Below are 23,660 nucleotides of genomic sequence, written 5' to 3'. Positions count from 1 at the left end.
TGGGGAGAAGTTCATGGGGGCTGGGAATTGGGCTTTTAGTGGGAAGCCAGTGACAAACTAAACAATGGGGTAGCTCCCATTGTGCCATAATCAATTCTTACATAAAAAAATAATTTCTCAATTTCCATGTAGGTTAGTAGGTCCCAAATGTCACTCTGTTCTCTAGATGCAGAGAAATGGTGTGGTTCTGCTGCAAAGGGGTGGGCAGGAATTGATAATCCTACAGAGCCAAGATACCATGAGGCATCCCCACACTGTTCTACATAATGTGGCCTTAGAGGCAGAAAGGGTGGAGCAGAATGGAATTGGGGTTGATGAAACCTATTTTTATTCCCTAAAACCCCACAACAAGGGGGTTTATCTAACTCTTGGAGCACCCTCTTCACCAAGTCCACCTGCTGAGGCACGTCAGAAGAGGTTGGTGGGCTTAGAGGATTTGGTTCATAATACATTGGTCCATTATGTGATGGACCCATTGTATTACCACAGTTAAATTTGGGTTAAATTTTACACTTAAAGCAGGAGCTCAACCTCTTTGTCTTGTATGAAAAACACAGTGTATCTGCTCTGAATATTCAGCACCTAATCTCTTAGCAAAGCTTGAATTTTCTGAGTTTCAAGATAATCTGTTAGTTAGAGTCTGAGTTCCAATAAGTTAAAAAAGTTCACATATTCTGGATCTCACGAATTTTCAGGCCCCTCTAGCTTATATATATAAAAAAACCCTACACATTGTAGAAAGTCAAGCATTTGTACTCGGTGAGAGTTGCAGAATTAATTTACTTAACAAAAAGGAAAAAAACCAAGTTGCTAGCATGATTCATTGTAATGGAATCCTATTACATTTCTAGAGAACCTGACTATTTTCATTCATGAAAAATTCTATAGTTTTCCCTATGGGAGGAATATAAAAATGCAAGAGAAGTACAATTGTGAAGCTTAGGAGCATAGTGATGTAGCAGTCCTGGGTTTAATTTCTGTAAGGTGGGTTTGTTGCCTGTCCACACATTTGGGGTCTGAATGCATTGTTTTGTATCATTATTATTTTAAATCAATAAAGACACTGAAATATTAACAAACCCTTGTACCCATACATTTTTGAAAATTGGTTTGTTATTTTAACCGTTGTATAAATATACCAGCTTTGATTTTCCAATAATTACTTCCATTATGAACTGATTAATATTAGTTAACATTTTTATTTCTGTAGTGCCTAGCCTAGGGTGACCCATCTAGATAGGAGCCCGACAATGCTGGACACTGTATGAACATATAGGAAATGATGAGTTATGTTAAAGCCTCTCTAATAATTACCCGTTCCTCCTAGTAAAAAGATAGTTGAAGAGAAGTATTGTATATTCACTATGTATTGATGCCTAGGCTTAGGGTGACCAGATGTCCTGATTTTATAGGGACAGTCCCGATTTTTGGGTCTTTTTCTTATATAGGCTCCTATTACCCCCCACCCCCATCCCAATTTTTCACATTTGCTGTCTGGTCACCCTACCTAGGCTGAATTCTCTTAAGACTAATTGGAGTTCTGAATGTGCGCTGAGTGAAGAATATACCTCTGTGCTCCACATAGGAAAAGAATGTTTGGTGTGATTAAATAGGGAAGTCCGGGCACTGCTTAAGCTATGCTGTCTGGCAATGGCCCCCAAGGAACTGTTCACCAGCTTGGAATGGCCAGAATGGAGCAAACTCTGGCCATATACTCACCCATACCAGGGGAATCCTCAGCTGGGGCGATCCACAGGCTTTCTAGCTTCCTTTGACCACCCCAGCAGTTCAAATGGGTGGGGGGAAGGGAGAGAACATTAAGCCCACAGTTCTGTGTCCTCCAGATGATACATTTCCTTCATTTTGTAGCGCATAATGACGGTATTCAGATTAGACGGATCACATATAATGTATATAGGGTTACTAGCAGGCTAACACTATTTTAAAATCCTCAGTGTGATGATATCTGTTTTCTTTCTCAAGACATGCATTAATATAAAATGATATTTCATGCCATTTAAAGACAGGCAGGTACTATACGGCCAGCCTCCTTATGGTCCGTAATTTACTGTGAGATACCCTGTTGATGTAAACTTAGTTTAAAATGCAAAAAAAAAAAAAAACCTCTTTCAAAAAAGCATTCAAAGGAATGTCATCTCTGTGAAGTTTCAATAAAACCAAAGAACATTCAGATGCATCAAACTGTAATGTCTCCCGTCTCAGATACTTCTATACCATATGGCCAGAGAGAAGCAGATGGACTAGGTCACAGCACAGGGAAGAGAGAGAAAGTCTGCATTGTTATCTGACCCACTGGGCCAACACTAACAGACTGTCCCTAGTGATCAGGCTATTATTATCAGAAAGATCTGATAAAAACCTGATACTTGCATTTATTTTCCCTCAAGTAGTTCTCAGATGTGACCTTTGAGCAAAATGACCTTTATTTTGCAGATCTGTTTATTCTGAAGCGGGAACATTTGAATCATAGAGGAGCAAATGACTAGAATGCACTTTTCTTTTATTGATTTTAGAAAATCAGGTTATTCCTACCTGATCACTTGCCTAAAGTTCAGAAAACAGCTTGTCTAAACATTATAAACTCAACAACAAATAAAGAAAAACAGGATTTTTTTTTATTGCTGCTCGCACTTCCACTGACAAACATAAGCCAGCCAACTAAAGCGGTACAGTATAATGTCTACGAGAAAATGCCTATGATTTTTGTCAGGATATTAACTGAAGAGTGCTATGTTGCTGTATTAACATTAAATTAATTTCCTTGCATTAACAGCTACTAAAGTCCCTCAACATATTAGATCATACTGTACTGGTTTTTAATAGCTTCAAAGTCAAATGGAAATAATTTTTATGGATATTATTTGGGGGGGGACATTTCATGAAATTAGCACTTATGAAAAATGCCAGACTAACACTCCTAGAGGCAGAAGACTATTTTTTCATTGGGAGTGGATGTTAAGCACCTCACAGAAAGCACAGACCCGATATAGCAGGAGCAGTTACACTGCAAGGATTATTTACTGATAGGGGTTTTTTTTAATTGCACTTATTACTGTAGTTTCTGAGCACCTCACAACTATGAATGGATTTATCCCACAACCCCCTGATAAGTATCATTATTCTCAGTTTTACAGATGGGGAACTGAGGCAGAGAGAGCTCACATGGCTTGCCCAAGATCCCACAAGAAATCTTTGGTAAATCCAGGAATAGAACCCAGATGGCCTGAGTCCCAGGGTCTTTAACCACAAAACTATCTTTGCTCACAACACCTAACCAATGTTCCTCAACCATGACACTGAAGGAACGATTGTTACTCAGCTTTGGGTCCCCATGTCCTTTCAGTTCTTGCTTTCTAATGGCTCTACCAATCAGAGTGCCAGCTGTGATGGTGGATTTTATTAAATGGGCTGTCCTCCAGGACTGGGTTGAGACCAACTCATTTTATTCAGTCCATCCACTAGCTGTCAAAAAACCCTGGCTTTTGATCCACAGTGACTGTGTCAGATTCAAATTGGTGACGTGGAACTGAGAGGAACCCTGTTCCATTACCTGTCCTCCGAGATACTGTTGAATATTCGGCTGTAAACAAGAAACATATGGAGCTAAAATGTGGCTCAACAGCCAGGCCTATGGGTGAAGGGGCAGAGATGCATTGTCCCAGCAGGAACTCACAGGGTATGTCTACCCATGGCTGGCCTGGGCTTGACTTGGAACCCAAGGTCTGGAACCATCCCCCCCTCACAGGGACCCAGAAAGCAGGCTCCAACCCGAGCCTGAAAGTCTACACTGAAGTTTTAGAGCCCCGCAGCCCAAGCCCCATGAGCCCTAACTCAAGCACAACGCTACCCGAAGCACCACAGAAGGGGAGACCAAAACTAGCCCCTGTGAAAGAGTACCATGTGTATTCCCTCTAGCCCTACTAGCTCTGCTGGCCAGTACTAATGCAGAGTGCCCATAGTATTTGTGATTGCCCTTCCCCATTTGGGGACGCCAGTCAGCTATCGCCTGGAGCAGTCGTCCTGCTCAGGTTGTGTATGGGCTGTGATTGCAAGCACAGGCTAGCAGAGTTGCTGTGCAGGTGAGCAAGGTGGAGTAAGGATTTGGCATCCTCTGCCCCCACCCCCACACTGTGCAGTGCACAGGGCCAGGCACCAATCTAGCCTAGAAATGAAACTTGACTTTCTAATTATTGAAAAATCTTGTCTAAGGGCTTTTCTGAACAAAATAACATTAAAATAATGATGTCACCATTTGTCTGTTCAACCAAGTGGAATCCTTGCCTTGGCTCCTCCAGCTTTTGCCCCAGACTGAATAAACTCAAGTTTCTTTTCAGGAGTTATTTCATAGCCCTGACACTTGGGCATACAACAGACAGAGATGGAGACACCAATTTTACAATGAACAATGGTGCTGAGTTCTCCTCCCAAATGCAAGCTATTTTGTAAAGGCAGATTCTGCTGACCAAACAGTGCTGTTTGACCTTAAGCACAAGCACAAAAAGCAGGGAAATTCTGAGCTTAGAATTTCCAACACTTATCAAAATGATAATTTCAACCCTGTCATTCAAATGTCACTCAAATGAAAACACAATTTAATGTTAATAAGAGATGTTATTAGAACACTCTGAACCTAATCAATTCTTTACTGATTCTGCAATCATTGGCTAGTGTCCTTGAGTTGCATTCCCCTCTTGATACACTGTACATTTAACTCATTTAACACTTGCATGGAGAGGAGGAGATTGTGGGGGAGTCTGGGCCCCAAAAGTGTTATAGAGGTGCACTGGGGGTTCTCTGCCCCTCAACATGGAGGATGATTTTGGAGATGGGCTGGAGGAAGGACAATGTGCGCATGTGTCTGTCTGCGCGTGAATTGGGGTGGGGAGGGTGGGCATGGGAACTAGAGAACCCTTAAGGGGAGAATTACAAACAGTACACATAGGCCACTACACCGCCTGTTTTCTAGGCCTGTAAGTTGGGTCTGAAGTATGGCCTAGTGCAGATGATATTCTATGATTCTATGTGTGCGCATAGAACTGCCCTCTGTTACCTGACTCATACTTTAACAGCAGCAGCAGAGTTCCCTGAGACATTTCACACATGGAAAAAGAAAGTGCCTGTGTGTGTTTCTTTCTTTCTTTTTTTCCCCCAAGAGGCTTAAAGTTCTGCTCCTATATAAATATTCAGAGGTCTGAAAAAGTGGCCCAGAATACAAAAATGTCGAGCACTCAGCAACTCCCAGTGCAGTCAGAGGGAGCTGCTAGGAACTTTTCAGCACTTATGAAAAATGAGCCACTCATCTGGACATCTTCATACACTTTAAGGGCTAGCGGTGGGATCTGCAAAATTGCCTGAGTGATTTAGAAGAACAAAAAGAACAGGAGTACTTGTGGCACCTTAGAGACTAACAAATTTATAAGAGCATAAGCTTTCGTGGACTACAGCCCACTTCTTAAGAACAAGTCCCTTTGACTTTCAGTGGGACTTCTGCTTTTAAGTCAATTAGGTGCTTTGGAAAAGCTTGTTCCAGTAACTGGAAATGGACTACAAATGACAGTCAAAACTGAACTCTGTCACAATATTTGCATTGCTCTCCCATGTATTGTCTTGGCTTGATGTCGCAGTATACCTTTTATTAAAAGCCACACAAACAGCATCGTCTGATGCTTGCTGGAATGTATCAATTTCTGGATTAAGCTGTCCCATTGTTTTGATGTGAAGTTATAGTTTAGAGATCAAATGGGACATGGCCTAGCCTAATCTAATATCAACAGCCTGTAATAGTGATGGGATACTCTGCACTAGAGAGCAATCTAAGTCTTTAATTACTTCAGCTACTGATAGATCAGCTCTCGCCCCCTCAAATTCCTTTGTCAGTGAGGAGTTAAAATTCATGAGCATCTTTGCCTGTGAATACTTACTCCAGTGCTGTTATTTTCTGTGCCAAGCTAGCCATCACTGCGAAGAGTCGGAGGTCTGTCAGGCCATCTGTTACATAATAGTCAACAATCTCTAAGATCTGGGGAAACAGAGATGGAGAAAGCAAAGATGATGAAGGGTTTAGAAAGAACAGATTGCGGCCTTGCTTACCATAAATAAATAAATAAATAAATAAATAGGATCTGATCGAAGCAGAGACAAGATTTATTAACATAGCCAGCAAAACAAACAAAGCAATTTCAGCAAGAAACCTGACAACAAGCCTGATAAACTCTACATTGCATTGTAGGTCTGTAGGATCCCCTCAAAACATTATGGACCTGATTCACATAGAGTCACCTGCACATACGTACACCAGAGAGGTATGTGTTTTAAGAGGATTCACTCTAAAACAGTGTATAGAAGACCACACAAAAACCTTCTACCTAATGCACAAACACTCTCTGCCACACAACTGGAAAGTCAGTGTGACTTCCTCTCCCTAACAACAAACTAAAACCAAAAAGTTATGTAAAGCGTATTCATCAAGTAAAATTTTAGAATATTTTTCAGGTATGCCTATGATACCACATGTTTGCAACATGCCCACATTTTAAACAGCAGTAACGGCATCCTCAGCTAAATACTCTCAAAGCAAGTTATTACTGTGTTAACCATCTCTTAGGGCATTGCTGTAACACAAGCATAATAATAGGGAGAACTATTCATGATTTATTTATATTATATTGAAATGGGCTTCCTTTGTCCTCTCTCCCCTCTGCTCATGATGTCTTCTATTTGCTCCAAAACCCTACTGTTGCAGAACTCCCCATAAATATAAACACAAGCTAGCTGCCTCGACTGTACTGACATCATGGAAGTAGCTACTTTGAAACATTGCAACATAACAAAATTTGCAACCAGACTGTACAGAATTCCCCCCAAAAAATCTATATAAAGAGCCAACTTTTGCCTCTAAAGCCTTGTAGCATGGAGGGGAAAGGACAGTGGAAGTTGAATCCACTCCTGTGTTTGCTCACATCCTAATCAAAATTAGGTTGTAAAGAATAAACAAACCACACCTACTTCTCTGTCCCTCTTTGGATAGTATAGCTTTCACTAAGGACAACAGTCTTATAACACATGTGCCTAGCGAGAACCCACAGGTAATCTTTTGTACAAAGCACCTTAAAGCAATAAGAACTATTATGCTCTCTCCAATTACACGGCTCCTTTGACTGTTCCGCACTCTGAATGCATAATTTCTATCTAGAAACTTGTGGCTGTGATCTAAATATCTATCACATGAAACTAGGGGAGGAGGGTTGTTGGTGTGTGTATGTGTGTGTTTTCCAATTGTCTTTGTATTTCAGGCACTGAATGCTACCGAAAGACTTATTCCTGGATCCTCCCTTTTTAGCCTTTCACAACAAAACCCACGAATAATAAAGTATTCCTTTAATGTTCCTATTGTGCAAAGCTGGTCTTGTACAAAATGTTGGCACAGTACATATAGTCCTGCTCAGGTACCTGGCTCTTATCTTCTGTCTTAGCTTTGCAAATGATGTTTAATGTTAACAGGGAACAAAATGCATGAACACTGAGGGAGGAAAAAAGGGATGTTTACTGAAGGCACATGCACAAACAACAAAAATTGCTGGGCTAACTTTGCGGTTTAACTTTTCATAAAATAGAAACCACTGACAAAGCAAACATGGTATAATGGAAGTACTTAAAGTCTGTACTCATTTTTATTATTGCTATAAAAGAAGGCCACTCGTTAAATAAGGTCTGAGTGTATAGTGTAATGCAGCCTTTTTAGATTTATTTGTGGATCACGCACAATAATGCTGACAGATGGAAAAGATGAGCTTTCTAGATTCAATAAAAGTAAACAATAAATGTAGGCATCACCGAACTGGATTGTCATCATGCAATATGAGTTGTATAATGATGTTAGCATTGGCGTCTGCCATGGGGCCATTGCTTTGGAATACTAAAATTAAGCCATTTGATATGTGTTTGATGTCTGAACAATTCACATCATTTGCCACCATGAACAAACTGCAACTGGACCTGGCTGGGGAGTTCCAAGTTTTAGCTAAAAATGTGTTCAGATCAATCCAAGGCCACTGTAATTTATCTAAATGGCTTTCCTCTTTTTATCATATAAATTCGTCCCCTGCTCTAGTGTTAAAGTCTTATCTAACATTTCGTGCTGAGAATGTAAAGCAGGGAACCAAATACAGTAGTACAAATAACACTTTATTTACAGTTTCATGGCTTTCAGATTTCCTGTCTCCATAATCACTTCCTACTAATTTCCCTCTGTTTTTGTTTGAAGTGGTAGTCTTTTCAAAGAAAGTGTCCAAAGAAACAAAGCCTTTGTAAGGTTCAGATTAAATCATAGAGGATTTTATACTTTTCTTTATTTCTGTGTTTCCTGGTACCGGTTTTCTGTTAACCAAGTTTATGCTCTTTGTCAAATGAGTTTGTATGTTTCAAACAAGATCATGATAGACTGCAAAAAGGCAAACAACGGATGGCCTGAGTCTCAACTGGGGTAATCTGGCACAGCTAAGGACTGGATCACTGAGTTTGCTTTTTGAAGGAAAGCAAAACTGAATGTTTATATGTTGGACATCAACAGACTTTCATACAGTACCATAATTCTTACATAGCCTGCTATAAAAATGAACATTTAAGCAAAATTAAAGTAATAAGTTATTTAATATCTGTGCCTTTAAAAAAATACAAAGTAACCAATGGTTGTGCTTGGAGACTAATGTGTATGTTTTGGTCCAAAGTTCAGATAAAGGCCTACATTTTCAACAGTGACTAATGATTTTGGGTGCCCAGCTAGAAACACCTTAGCTTAGCTCTTTATGAAAACCAGTCCCCTTTATCTAAGTCTCAAGTTAGGCACCCAAAAATGTTGTCTCAAATTAGGCACCCCAATCATTAGTCACCGTTGAAAATGTAAGTCACCAATTAAAAAAAAAAACCATCTATGCAAGGGCAAAACTTAGCCTCTGAGCAGCTTTCGTGCTTCCTCTTGGCTCTGTTCACACCTGCACAGCCAAAGTTATGTGAATCAATTTGAAAAGGATTACTTCTACATTTAAAAAAAAAATCAAACTTTCGTGGGTGGCTTCCTGCCCACCATTTCTTAACTAGGTCTGGAGCCCACCCCCATCTAACCCTAATGTTTTCTGGCTTACTTGGGCTTTGCAGGTCTTTCATCCCTGCTACTACTGTGGTACAAAACAAGACGAAAAGGACTATCCTATCATCACTTCTTACATGCTCATTCATTCTTGTGCTATGTTGTTGGCCATTAGTGTCCCAGGAAGGAGTTGACTGATTTGTGGTCAGAAACTACGGTGGTAGGCTTCAGTGATGATAACATAAGTTTAAACCAAGGGTAGCACAAGATAACCACGGAACATTAAAAAACCCACACATTTTGCGGTAGGTGTGACCTTGTGAGAGCCCATTAGGCCATCGAGTGGGTTAGAGAGGCTCTTAGAATTAAAGGGCATTTTTTGGCCTTCACATCTCTGTGCAGCTTCCCCATCGGTAAAGTGAGTATTATCCAGATTACCTACCTCACACAGATGTTATGAGGCAGAGCTTGTTTTGAGATCCTTGGATGGGATGTGTTACAGATGCATAAAGTTTACATGAAGAATAGGGATGGTATGCATATCTGACACATTTGCTCCCTACTCCCAGATCATTCAAAGCATAAACAGAGAGACTGTGTTGGATCTGATTACCCTATATACATAAAGTTCTTCAGCATCAGTTAGTGCATCTGAAGGGACAGTTTCTTTCAGAGCCATCAAAACTTGCAGGCAGTTCAAGTATCCATCTCCATCAGTATCCACCTAGAAAAATGTCCACAATGTTAATGGTCAGCATGCTAACCACCCTTTGGGTGGGATTTAAATTTTCTAGAGTTTATTTGCATTTCCCCTCTGAGGGAAGGTCCCTGAAGACTTCTATCTCCCTTTTTCTCTAGCTTAAAACTTTTCAACTATAAGGTTCTATGTCATGACCATGGTCCTCCTGGTTGAGGAGTAGGAGGGACACTTTTCAGATCCCTCCCAAGCTTCCTTGCCTCCCCACCAGCCACCTCTCACTCAGTCACTTTTCAATAGGTAATATGACTTTAAGCATAATAGCAACTTCGAAAGTGCAAAAATCATATGAATGTAAGTAGCCCCTGAAAGCAAATAAGGTGGCCATTGTATTCTAGGACTTGAATGATCGTACTTGCCAATTTTCTGCATTTTTCAATGGACAGAACTGCATATTTAAGTTTCTTAAGGAGACAATGTGTTGTGCACATGTACCTCAGAAATCTAGGCTGATCCACTCTGGTTTAGTACTAGCCCTAGAACTTGCAGTGAATGGGAGAATTACAGGATCCTGGGGGCAGTGGAGGAAGAAAGAGAGACGGACAGACAGACAAAGAGATAGATAAACCAGTTTGGTTAAGCAAGAACTGATCTGAGCTTCACCTTTCTACCCCAAACAAACCTTTTTTGAAACTCCAGGAACATTTGTATAAGGGGCTCTGCCTTCTGATCCTCTCATTCAACAGCTCCATCTCTCGCAACCCTCATAGGCTCCCTTCCAACCTGCAACCTCAAACAGGACCCTTGTGCTGCCTTCCAGGGCTTCCTCTCCTTGACTCCCTCCTTCTCTCCCCACAACCAGAACAGGCTCCCCTGGCCCTCATCAGGTGCGCCCATCTCTCTCTCTCTCCATAGGATCTTTGAAGATCCTTGCTGTATTTGAAAGGTCTAACAGTGAACCTACTGAACTGCCAGAATGCTGTTGCAGTGAAATGCAGGGCACACTGGGGATTCTCCTACTGGGTACACTCCAAAGTGAACTGTGCATAACTTAGGAAGCCCCAAAGTGTGCGTCACACCTCATTGCAAATCTTCAGTGCTTACTAACCTAATAATATGAACTTCACATTTTTGAGTACTTAGAGACATTGCATTGCTCTTCAATGAACATGTAAGTTAGCCAAAGTCCCACTGAAAGTCAATTGAAGTTAATGGAATATACTCATATGTTTAAAGTTAAGTAAGTCTATCTATTTTGGGGTTTTATACTGCCTATCTCTGTAGTATCTGAATGTCTTCCACCTAAAATCAACAGCAAGAGTGATGGTCTTAGGACCTTTCTGAAGTCTGGCACTTCTTAGGGTCATGGGGTAGGTTTTTGTTATTTTGTTTTTTAAGAGTTTATTAATTTCCTTTGGCAGGGGGGACTGGAACGGGTAGAAGGGAGGGCCAAGTGTTGTGAATGTCATGCTTAAGACAAAAAGAACAGGAGTACTTGTGTCACCTCAGAGACTAACAAATTTATTAGAGCATAAGCTTTCGTGGGCTACAGCCCGTAGCCCACGAAAGCTTATGCTCTAATAAATTTGTTAGTCTCTAAGGTACCACAAGTACTCCTGTACTTTTTGCGGATACAGACTAACACGGCTGCTACTCTGAAACTTATTCTTATGACAAAAGACTGCATGCTTAAGCATTTGCAGGATCTAGGTCTTAATGGCAGCAGAGGTTGCTGGCCTTTTCTGTCACAGAACTACTGTCTAGAAGTCTCTGAAATCATTTGATGAGGAAGTCTGGCAAAAAAATGCATTTTTTTTTTTGTGGGGAAAAAAGTGAAAACCTCAAGGGTGAAATACCAAGATATTTCTTGTTTCATGTAATCATCCAAACCTTGATTTACCTCCCAAGAAATTCACTAGCTGTGCAAATTTTTATCCATAGTTCAATTAGTGCCATAATGTAGCAAGTACACTAAAGAGGGAATGAAGTAATAGCAACCTAAAATGAAAAGAAGGGACATCCTGAAATTTGAGTACGCTACTTCAATCAACTTCATAGCCTAAGTCACTGATTTGTAAGGGTAACAGTTTAGTAAACCCCTTAGAATATGCCTTTGGTCTAGATAGATACTTAAGAATGGAGGACTCCTCAGAAATATGGGACTTAAGAGGTCCATGAATGAAGAAAAATGTGCTCCACAAATCTATAATGAACAAGAACACTGGCAAGCTATGGGATCATTCAAGCTGTGAAGAGATGCAAACATGTAGTTTGTTTCCCAATATTTGGCATCTTAGCCCATGATGCAAAACAAAAACAAAAAGTCTCAAATGTCTAATTTGACATGGCCTAACATGACAAGGACTGAAAGAAAACCTTACCCCCCGATTGAGCTGTCACTGCCTGCACAGAAAGTGACTGTTCAGTTGAAAACACTTTGCAACCAAATGTAAACTGAACAGTCTTGAAAAGTGGAATTTTCTTTTGTGTTTCAATTCCAAGAAGAGTGAAAGGAGGCAAGAAGAGAGGCAGAAGGGAGGGAGCGGACCATTTTGCACTATCAGCACTCCCTGCTGTCTGCTCCACAGACCATCCTTGGCAGACAGCCCCAAAGGCAGCAGATTGTTGGCCTTCCCAGCTGGGTGAACAGTATTGTGATTGCAATGATGCATATGCACAGGGGAAACATGTTTGGAGGGAGCTGGAGGACAGTGATGGAGTCTCAAAAATGGAGCTTTCCTAAGCCATGGGTCAGAATCTTTAGTTCAAGTTTATCTTAAAGAGTTTGGTAACTTTAGAAACTACTATTTGTGTACACACACACACACACAGAATAACTAGCATCAACATATCACAGTACAATTGTTGAATGCACTGGATATAAACTGTGTTCAGTCCTCCCCTGTGATTTTATGCATTCCATGGACTAGAGCCGTACAAGACTATCCATTTCAATTAACACACTTTGCTAATTCTCACACTAGAGAATTGAGAATGTCATAAAATTTCAAGGAATTTTCAAATTCCGCTCAGGGTGAAATTTCTCCTATACAGTTCTACTTGCAACAACGAAAACAATTTGTACGCAAACATAGAGAACGTTTTCATGAAGTTTCCCCAATGTGAAATATTTCAGTTTTTGAATGGAAAACATTTGTAATGGGGAAAATCATGGTTTTCTAACTTCAAACACCTACCTTTCTTTCTGTGGAGAACAGCTTATAACTTGAGATATTAGAAAATATTCAAGCTTTATATGAAAGTAACAAATCATGATTTGACACAGTACCAACTGGTGATTTGACACATTTTTAACTTTTAGAGCATAGCTGAACTATTGACCTTTACATCTTCTTCAGCCTGTAGTTTATACTTTAGCTTCAGTACTGGAAATTTATAAGCAGTGGAACTGTCACATTACATACACATGGTTCATTGCTTTCAGCACCTGCCTGCATGGTCACTACCTTTTTTCTGTAAAAAAAATTACTTTAATGATTGCCTACCAATGAACGGCATAAACTGTTAACAAAAATAAGTATAGTATCACAATGAACAGTATTCCATTACTACCTCAAAAATACTGCATGTTCAGATCTTTATAGCACTGAACAAGTACACATCAACTACTACTGGTAATGAATTCACCTTTTAGTAAGCGGTACATATGCCATTATAAATGACACATGTGGCACAGTAAAACATAGCAAGGGCTTATGTGGTGCATAGATCTTGTGCTGGCCCCTCCGCTTAGAGGTGAGTTTTATCTTAAATGAGGCGGGTCTTTAAAAATCCTGCTTTGTTCATTGTGCAGTACAGTGGCACAGCAAATGAAGCAGAAAAGCCCTACCTCCCTGAATGCAATCTTGTGAGGTGCACTGTGAATGAGGCAGGATTCAGTTAGGACCCTACTTACATACTGTGCTGCAAAGTGCTCACTTAAAGAGGTAGGGCTCCAACCTGGGAACAACCTGGTCAAAATGAGGGGAGAACATTTGAAAACTATACACATGGGCTGAAAGCTGCCCCCAAATAAGTTTTTAACTTGTGTATACAATCCCCGTGCAGCCGGCTGACATGGGTCTCACTGAGGCTGGCAATGCTACAGGGGTCAGAATTTCCTCTACACTATTTCAAGACGTACTGGAATCAGTTTTGGCAATGTATGAGGAACAAAGCTTTTGTCAGACTCAAACATTGTGATATCATGATAGGCAGTGCATTTGAGCCAGCTTAACTGTAAGTATGACAGTGTGCTGGGAGAATGTCACCACTTGTTACCTACGGGTCAATTCCAGGTACTTGCATTTTGCAACCTATTCGAGGAAGCTGCCTCTTACGGAAAAAAATCTCATGGAACAAGTGTATTGCATGGGAATGGAGGAAAAGGCCAAGGTTGGTATTGCCAACCAAGTTCAAAAATCATGAATCAGGCGCCAAAATCAGGAGATTGGCCAAAAACATATGGTTTCGTTTTTGAAAAAAGATTAAATCCAGGTTTTGGTCTGTTTTCTGAACTCCTCCTGTCTCAGAGAGAGGGAGAGAGATTACAGTGTTGCCAACTCATACATTTCTCATGAGTAATGCAATTTTGGCTTCTGCTGCAGGAGCACTCACTAGATCAGAGGTTTTCAACCAGGGGTACATGTACATGTGCAGAGGTCTGCCAGGGGGTACAGCAACTCATCTAGATAGTTGCCTAGTTTTACAACACGCTACATAAAAAGCACCAGCGAAGTCAGTACAAACTAAAATTTCATACAATGACTTGTTTACACTGCTCTGTGTACTATACACCAAAATGTAAGTACAATATTGATATTCCAATTGATTTATTTTATAGTTATATGGTAAAAATGAGAAAGTGAGCAATGTTTCAGTAATAGTGGCTGTGACACTTTTGTATTTTTATGTCTGATTTTGTAAGCAAGTGGTTTTTAAGTGAGGTGAAACTTGAGGTACACAAGACAAATCAGACTCCTGGAAGGGGTACAGTAATGTGGAAAGGTGAAAGCCACTGCACTAGAAGATCGACCTGAGCTCTATTGTGCTAGGCACTGTCCAAAAACTCTTTACACCAAAGAACTTGCAATCTAGTGTAAAGCACAGGGATGGTTTATGTTGTGGGACTCGGAACTGGAGCATCCATTTGGGAACAATTTTTAATCCCTGATGAGTCACTCTGGAGTCAAACTGGTGACCTACAAATGAAAGGCTCTGTAGCACATTATGAATGCCCTGAGTTAGTCCTCTGCTAATGTTGCATCTTTAAGAATGAGCCTTGCTTCCTGGAAAGAGAAGTTTATTAAGTCTAATTCTGATGTTTTATGTTTTTGGAGCAGGATCTTCCAATCTCTGCATGCAGGCAAAATCTTCTTCACATTGCTCTCAGTCTCTCAAGCATGTGACAATAAAGGGTCCCACCCTTTTCTTAAAGGGACAATTCTCATTAACCAAAATACAAACCCTAAAAATACAAAACAAATATTTACAAGGTATTCAAATTCATAGCTAACTACGAAGTTTTGCAACAAAAAATCATTCCAGAGATCTTACTCTAATTTTATACATGTATATTTTCACCCCCAGAAGGGTAAATAAAAGGGAGAGAAAGAGGGAAAAGGAGGGAGAAAAGGAAAGGGAAGGAGAGAAAAGGAAGAAGGGGGAGCCCTGGTGCCACCCTTCCTTACTGGCAGCAATGGATGCGGCTGGGAGAAGTGGGGGGCCCTTGTATCCATTCCCCCATCCCAACTGGTACCACCAGAGGCAGACGAGGGAAAAATCTAGTGGAAGACAGATCCTCCAGGCAACAGGCACACAACTGTGTGCAGTAGCAGCAAGGGCATGGTCATGCATGTACACCATTCGGGGGAAACCTGACTGGACTTCTTTTTAAATGATACTGGTTTAATTCATATACCCTCTTGTAACTTGCCCTTTAACCATACTGTTTATTTCTTGTCTTCCTGCTTCCTTAGGGGCATGGATGCCTTTCTGACTCTATCATGGTAGCCTTCATGCTGAGTCTAATGATTTACATTTCTCCATTTGCCTTTTTGATAAGCTTCCTCCGCATTTTAAATCCCCTTTTCTAATGTTTAGTGCCACTGTGCTAGTTTTTGGTATGATCCCCCTACCCTCCTCTGAGAATGGTGAACATAATTACATTTGGACACTATTCTTTAGTGGCTCATTTATACTTATGCTGTTCCTTACATGGTGAACTAGAAAATTTCTGTGTCCATATTTAAAATCCTCCTTCCACTACGCCTTCAGCCAAACTCTTCAATAGCTTGAGCACAACTTTGTAATTTGAAGATGCGTAAAATTGCTCATCTTTTTTTTGCATTTGACTATGGATTATTTCTGCCAAGGTTTTTCTTATGGTGGGCTGGAATGGTACAGAGAAGGACCTGTTTTTGCTATCCACAGTGGGGGATTTAATTGAAGGCGGTGTGTTGCTTGAGGAAATTATATATTAAATACCCAGAATCAAAGGCACTGGGTGCATAACACAGTAAAATAAATACAGGACTTCGGCTCGTTTATTCCGACAACTGATTTCACAGACCGGGAACACTCAGGATTCACTGCTTGCCCTTATTTTGTGTGTCACTGATTTGGCTAGGATCTAAACACAGAGCTTCACAGTTACTGAACCACTGGCCCAGACTCAGCCAAGGATTGGAACACAAAGCAGGACTGAACAAACCAGTAGGCAGACTACAAAGGAAAAGCAATTGTTCTGCTTAGCAGCAGCACTGTTTCTGCTATGCTTAGCATCAGAACAAGTTAATTTGGGAGCACAATCTTCTTAACGGAAATGTTGCTCAGCACAGCATCCTAAGAGTTCATGTGGTGAGATGCCCTTTTCACTAAGTACAAATTGGGAATTCTACTTGAAATTTATTTTTATGCTCTTAAAATCTATATTTCCAAATCTCTTGCTGGCATCTTGCTGAAAACTGACATGTCTGACTGTTATAATTGGTTCAATCACATCCTGGGTTAATATTAGCTTAATAAGCAGAGGAAGAATTTTACTGTTTAAAGATGAAATTTCCCTTGAAGTATCAAACTCTTTTCCTTCCAGTGCCCTTGGTAAAAGATGCTGCTCTCAACTGCCCCTTCAATACAGGTAACAATATATAATTGTTAATAAAAGTATTGCTTAAAAACAAAGGGCCAGATCCTCAGCTGGTGTAGGATGGCAAAGCTCTGTTGAAGTCAATACACCTACACAGATATACAGTGGCTGAAGATCTGGCCAAACATGTATAAATGGCGTATTGAAATATGATAATAACTAAGCAGGAAGACTTTCAGAACTCATAGGGCTGCAGCTTTGTTGTGGCCACTTTGAATCATAGCAGCGGTGCAAAGCAGCCCTAAAGTTGGATTAACTGGCCATGGGAGGATCACCTCAATGTAGGGGTCTCCTCCCCTGGCACAGAGCCAACATAATGGTTCATATGCCCCAACTCTCCCTGCAGCCAATGTAGGGGACAAGAGTATGAGAAAACGGGTATGGCCAGGGCTTCCCTGTGTCTCAACAATCCTCAGTTGCCTTAACAGCTCTTTGGGACAATTGGTAGTCCAAATAAACTAGATCAACCTTTAGGCTGCTCTAACTTATGCCAGGGGACCAGCCTGATGCATAGCTGGTCTAGGATAAAGGTTCCGCAAGAGTGGCTTAAAGCCACCTTTATATGCAATGCCGACTTCCACTGTGCACTTCTCAGCTGCATGGGCCTTAGTGTCTCTCTCCATGGTGAGTAATTCCTGAGCTGGATGAAATGGTATTTTGACGTTACATATTTTTTGGTGAACGCTTGCAAAATTTCAAACAAACAAACACGAGCAGCTCCCACAGGGCTTGGCTCACTCTCTCACCTGCACACAGAGCAGCAATCTGGGTGAAATTCTCCAGAGAACACATGTAGGGGGGCCTTTATGCCTCTTTACTCCCCTGTGTAGCTGCAGAGGGCTAGTTACACTCTTGCCCTCAGTCCTTATTCACTGACATAGTGGGCCGAGTAAAAGTTGAATAAAGACTCAGAATTTGGCCCTAGAACATTTGAGGGGAGAGAGGGTATTGTGCAGTATAGTGAAGGTGACCCTTCAGCATTCTCACTTCCAAAAGGGACTGAAATGCTTATGGATTTGAAAGGGACAGTATTACAACACGGACAGTAATGCTGAGCACCTCATGTTAAACACTGAATGCAAGAACAAACGCAGAGCCAGATTCTACCATACTGACTCACGTTGTACAGTTCCTTAACTCCACTCATCTTCTTCAATGAGGATACTCGCAGAAAAAGGGACAACTCCGCATGCAAATGGGTGTCAATATCAGGGCCTAAATGAATGACTGTCCAGCATAGTGGTCTCTTTACCCCCATCTACCTAGATCTACTTAAAATACTAAGGCAAAACCCTGCGGTGAAGATCAAACGATTTTCGCCCTTAGTGAGAAAAGTAAAAGCAATATCACAGGCTCCAACACTTGGATTCTGCTTCTATTACATTCTCTTATTTGGTATAAAGGTAGCTACCCGACCTTGACCTCAGACTGACACTAAAGTCTGTAAGGGAAGATGGCTAAAGAACTAAAGCAGACACAGTCATTAAGCTCAGGCAATAACATAAATGTGATATTTTGAAGAATGTATTTCATTGCTCTGTTTATATAGATACTCTGCATTTACAACCGGTAACTGGGCATTCAGCATATGCCAAACGGACAGTGAAGCGAGTGAGTGAGAGGATAGAAAGAAATATGAGGTCTCAGATAATATTAATGTCATTAATGAAGATGGTAAAGGTGTATATGTCTACCTTCAAATGATGTATCATCAGACAATGGTGAAAAGCACAATGAAGTTATACAATTTTAAAATGAAAATATCAACCAGGAGACAAAACACAAACATTTTGTTTTAGTCCTAGCTCTCTGAATAGAGCAGTAAAAGGGTTATCGTGCACTGTCATATCAAACGCAGTGGAATAAGCATAAGAGCCATCATTCTCCAATCACAAATGAATTCAAATAGGGGGAGCCATGCAAAAAAGAAAGAAAAAAAAAAGGAGTTGTTAAAGCATAAAACTACTGTATGTCTCCTGATAGCTGGACTCAAGAAGCCTGGTTAAATACTGACTTTCTTTCACAGTCAATCAGATAATAAGACCCCTTTAGAAGCACAGAATAGTTAAATTCATCACCATAATTTAATTGTAGAAGGTTATTAAAGAGCACTTCGACTCCCCTCCTGCTTCGGCGCTGCTTTTGTGTATTAAACTCAGACTAATCAAATTGCAGATTCCAAGAGTACTGTATTAGTCATCCCCATCCCTTTTAATTTGTTTAATGGCCTCCCTTCTTTGTGTGTGTGTGTGTGTGTGTGTGTGTGTGCGTGTATGTATGTGTGTTCGTTCTGACTGGCTGTGCAGCACTAAGGCTCACGACATGTAAATAAAGAACGGACAGGGGAACAGTTCACCAAAGAGAATAAAGCGTGCCTCCATTCTAAAGTTACATTTGATGTCAGAGTAATTCATGGGACGTGTACTGCAAGCAATGGTGCTTATTATTTCTGCTTAACTGTCTACTGACACAGGAGGAGAGGGGTATTAAAAAAAAAGGAAGAAAGAAAAGAAAAGAAGTCTGAATTTACACTTACCGCTTCAAAAGCCATTTTGTACTTAGCCAACTTCTCCTGGCTGAAGATGCAGTATTTTGCCAAAAAGTCGACTGAAAAAGAGGACAAAAAAAAAAAAAAAAGATAAAATAGGACCATAAAAGAACTCTTCCCTCCTCTTTTTTTCTTTTAGCTTTTTAAAAAAATTAACATAACTAACACTATTTTTTAAAGGCACAATAATGCTACCTCCTATAAAACCACAGAACCATCTTCCTGGTAGAAATTTCAATTTCAGATGTACTTTTTTATTTTTTTGGAAAAGTCTTTTCACCTGGCCCAGGGCACAAAGTCAGAGTCAGCTCTGAATAGGAGATGTTTAACATGTATAACACATAGGAGCTCCATCCTGGGGAAGCTGCAGTCTGGGAGCGTGTCGAGGTTTTGTTGTTGTTTGTTTTTAACTGGCCCAGAAAGACTATTTTCAGACTTTAGGTCTACAAAATAGGGTCCAACACTTTTCTCAAAATCTAACAAATACCAACACGCCGTTTTGTTTCATTTTATTGTCCAGAAAAGAAATAGAAAAAGGACAAAGATATCAACACTCCCTCTTTTATGTCTGGGACAGAAATGGATATAGCTCATGCTATTGACCATCTGGCTGAAATGAGGAAGGAAATATTACACTATGACCAAATCTATCCTCACTTGGAATTTTTCCTCAGCTTGACTTTGTTGTTGCCTGTGTCCTGACCTATCATTTCTGGAAGACAAGAAGGGGGAGGTATTGGGTTGTATGAAGGTGGCCTCATTTCCTCACACTAAACAGAAGCAGGAGACACTGTTCAAAGTAGCATGAGAAAATTTGGAGGGAAATCTTCTGTGAAACTACAAGTGCAGATCTGAGGTCTGAAGTGGTGGAACCAATGAGTCCCATATAGAGTAAAGTGTAAGTAACTACTGCAGTCAGACTCCTCAAATCAGTTATTCTTTCTTTCCTTCCTTAAGTCTCTAGATCAGTGGTTCTCAACCTGTTAAACATTGTGAGTTACATATGCGGGCCACAATGTGTTACCTGAGTCGCAGGTTGAGAATCACAGCATCTCCCACACCCTGCTATACCCAGTGTCCCCCAGCCCAGAGACCCCTCCACAGAGTGGGGCCAGGAGCGGAGCCCCGGTGGCGGGGCTGGGCAGCAGGGACCCCGTACCCTGTTGTGCAGGGCCGAGCGGCAGCTCCAACCCGACCCCAGTGCCAACCCCGACCCCTGCTCTGTAGAGACAGGTGGCAGCGCCAACCCCAGACCCTGCTGTGTGGGGGCAGCCAGACCCCGAAGCCGGACCCCATTGTGCGGGGCCAGACAGCAGTCCTGACCCAACCCCACTGCCAACCCTGACCCCTGCTGTGCAGGGTTGGTCGGCAGCCCTGACCCTGACCCTGGACCCTGCTGCAGGGGGACAGGTGGCAGCCCAACCCTGGATCCCGAGCGCCGGCCCCAACCCCAGACCCACCATGTGGCAGCCTCAGCCCTGGATCCTGCCGCCCTCTAGCACACAGCTGGGCCGCAGCTGTGTGCTAATTGGGCCGCATGCAGCCCGTGGGTTGAGAAACACTGCTCTAGATCACTGTTTCCATAACTGTATAATATTTTTGTTCTTTGAATGAACCAGTTAGATACTATTTTTAGTTCAAGAAAAGTGCTGGCAACTGAGGCCCTGCAGGGAAAAAGGGCTGGATCTCAGCTCCTGTGATTTCTTTTTCATTTAGAGTAACAACAGGCAAGCAGGGCTATTTAGCTTGTAAAAGGGGCCAAGGAATCCAAGAAGAACTTTTGAAATGTGAACAATTTTTTAAAAAATCAGAGCAAAAAAGAAGTAGCTAAGTGGTGCACTGGCTGTTAAAGAAACAACCCTGAAACCTACCAATCTACTGCTCTTTTAAGAAAGAATACACCGTGTAAGAAACGTTACTATTTGCATGTAAGTGTCATTGCTCATTTGGGTCTGTGTCCCAGATGAAACTACAGGAAAAATAAGTGTCTCAGTGTCATAATCACTCATTCTCCACACACCAGATGAATAAAATCTCCATAAGATAAGCAAAAGTCTCATTGATTTCTACAACAAAACAACAAAGGAGATTTCTGTGAAAATAAAGATATAATCATAATTTGACAGTTGCAGTTAAATTCATTGTTGTGGCATGTGTATCTGCATTCCAAACAAAACTACAGTACCTAAAGACACAACGAAAAAACTATGTTTTAAAAACATGTAGTGTTTGCTTATTATGTATCTATCCTGTAGGCAGCTGCTTTGTATCTAAGAAAGATTCCAGTCAGAGAGAATCAACTTTTCTAGTGACATACTCCGCTTCTAAAAAAGAAGTGCATCACCACAAAAAATTAGTATTTCTCCAAGATCTAACTACCTATACTTTCAGGGTGGGATTTTCATACGTGCTCAGCAGTGGCCTACCTCTGTCCATAATGTCAATCTGAGGGCTCTAGAACATCCTACCCTCTGTTAAATTTTGTATGACTATCTGTATTGGCGCCATCTGGTGATTCCCAAAAATATAACATCAGCCTTTTTATACAAGAAATTTATCAAGTTTACTGTTAAGAGTCTGATTGAATTGGCCCTGTCAACACTGGTTCTCCACTTGCGAAGTAACTCCCTGCTCTCCATGTGTCAGTATATAATGCCGGCATCTGTAACTTTCACTCTATACATCCGAAGAAGTGAGGTTTTTACCCACGAAAGCTTATGCCCAAATAAATCTGTTAGTCTTTAGGTGCCACCAGACTCCTTGTTGTTTTTGCAGATACAGACTAACACGGCTACCCTCTGACACTTGTTAAAGAGTCTTGAAATTTTCTCTTATCAAGTATTTCAGAATATTGCTATTTAACTTCAAGCCACATTATTCAAATATTAGCTTAATAAATGTTTCTAAATTCACTCTCCAGGGAATAATACATCACTGACTGAAGCAGGTTTTAGGATAACTTATTTAATTAGATTCAAAGTTTTTAAGACTGGAAGGGTCTGTCAGTTCACATAGGCTGACCTCCTGCACAGTAAGGGCCATAGAATTTAATAAAGCTATTCCTATATTGATCCCAATAACTTGTGTTTGGCTAAAGCATATTTTCTAGAAAGGCATCCAATCTTGGTCTGAAGACTTCAAGAGATGGAGAATCCAACACTTTCCATAGTAGTTTGCTCCAATAGTTAATCACCCTAATTGTTAAAAACGTGTGCCTTATTTGTAATTGGAATTTTTCTGGTTTTAACTTCCACTCATTGGTTCTTGTTATGTCTTTCTTTGCTAGATACCAGCATCTTCTCCCTGTGAGGTACTTATATACTGTAATCAAGTCACCTCTCAATTATATATTTTTTTATAAACTAAGTAGATTGAGCTCTAAGTCTCTCACCATAAAGCATTTCCTTCATCCCCAGAATAATTTTTGTAGCTCATTTCTACACCCTCTTAAATTTTTCAACACTCTCTTAAAAATGTAGACACCAGACTGGACCTACTATTCCAATATTGGTCTCACCAATGCTGTATGCAGAGGTAAAATCTCCTTCCTACTCCCACTCACTAGTCGCCTCTTTATGCATCCAATGAACTATAGCTCCTACATGCTTTTCAGAGTCACTGCTTTCCAGGATACTTCACCCCATTACATAGGTAGGGCCTGCATTCTTTGTTCTTACATGTATGACCTTGCTTTTGACTGTATAAAATACATTTCATTCAAATGGGACCAAGTGATCCAAATCGCTCTGTATGGCTGTCCTATCCTCATAGTTGTCAATCTTTGTGTCATTCACAAATTTTATCAGCAGAGATTTTATATTAACTTCCAGATCATTGCTAAAAATATTGAACAACATTGGAGCTAGTAAAATTCCCTGCAGAACACCACTAGAAATATCCCCATTTAATTATGATTCCCCATTGATGACTACTTCTTATCCCTTTAGCATCTGCTTCATTGATACTGACTGACTTACTCAACTGATGCTGCTTTCTTCCAAGCAAAACATAGTGCCTTCACCACTGCCTTCCATATTTGGCAGTCTCTTGCTGCCGTTTTAACCAGGGGCGGCTCTATGTATTTTGCTGCCCCAAGCACGGCAGTCAGGTGGCTTTTGGTGGCGCGCCTGCGGGAGGTCCGCTGGTCCTGCGGCTTTGGTGT

The 23,660-nt window shown here is 40.9% G+C and overlaps 1 protein-coding gene across 1 annotated transcript in view; it reads right to left on the bottom strand.

The window, feature by feature from the left end:
• The window catches only part of LOC117869766, a 252,078-nt gene that overhangs the window by 38,659 nt on the left and 189,759 nt on the right, over window positions 1–23,660 (bottom strand). The window contains exons 11-13 of the mRNA XM_034757224.1: window positions 19,487–19,557; window positions 9,720–9,830; window positions 5,943–6,040 (exon numbers count right to left, since the gene is read on the bottom strand). Coding sequence (XP_034613115.1) covers window positions 5,943–6,040; window positions 9,720–9,830; window positions 19,487–19,557 — 280 coding nt within the window. The remainder of the gene's footprint in view (window positions 1–5,942; window positions 6,041–9,719; window positions 9,831–19,486; window positions 19,558–23,660) is intronic.

Source organism: Trachemys scripta, chromosome 1, assembly GCF_013100865.1.
Source record: "Trachemys scripta elegans isolate TJP31775 chromosome 1, CAS_Tse_1.0, whole genome shotgun sequence".
Classification (NCBI taxonomy): Eukaryota; Metazoa; Chordata; order Testudines; family Emydidae; genus Trachemys; species Trachemys scripta.
The sequence above is the reverse complement of the archived record's forward strand: the minus strand, read 5'-3'. Positions and strand labels throughout refer to the sequence as shown.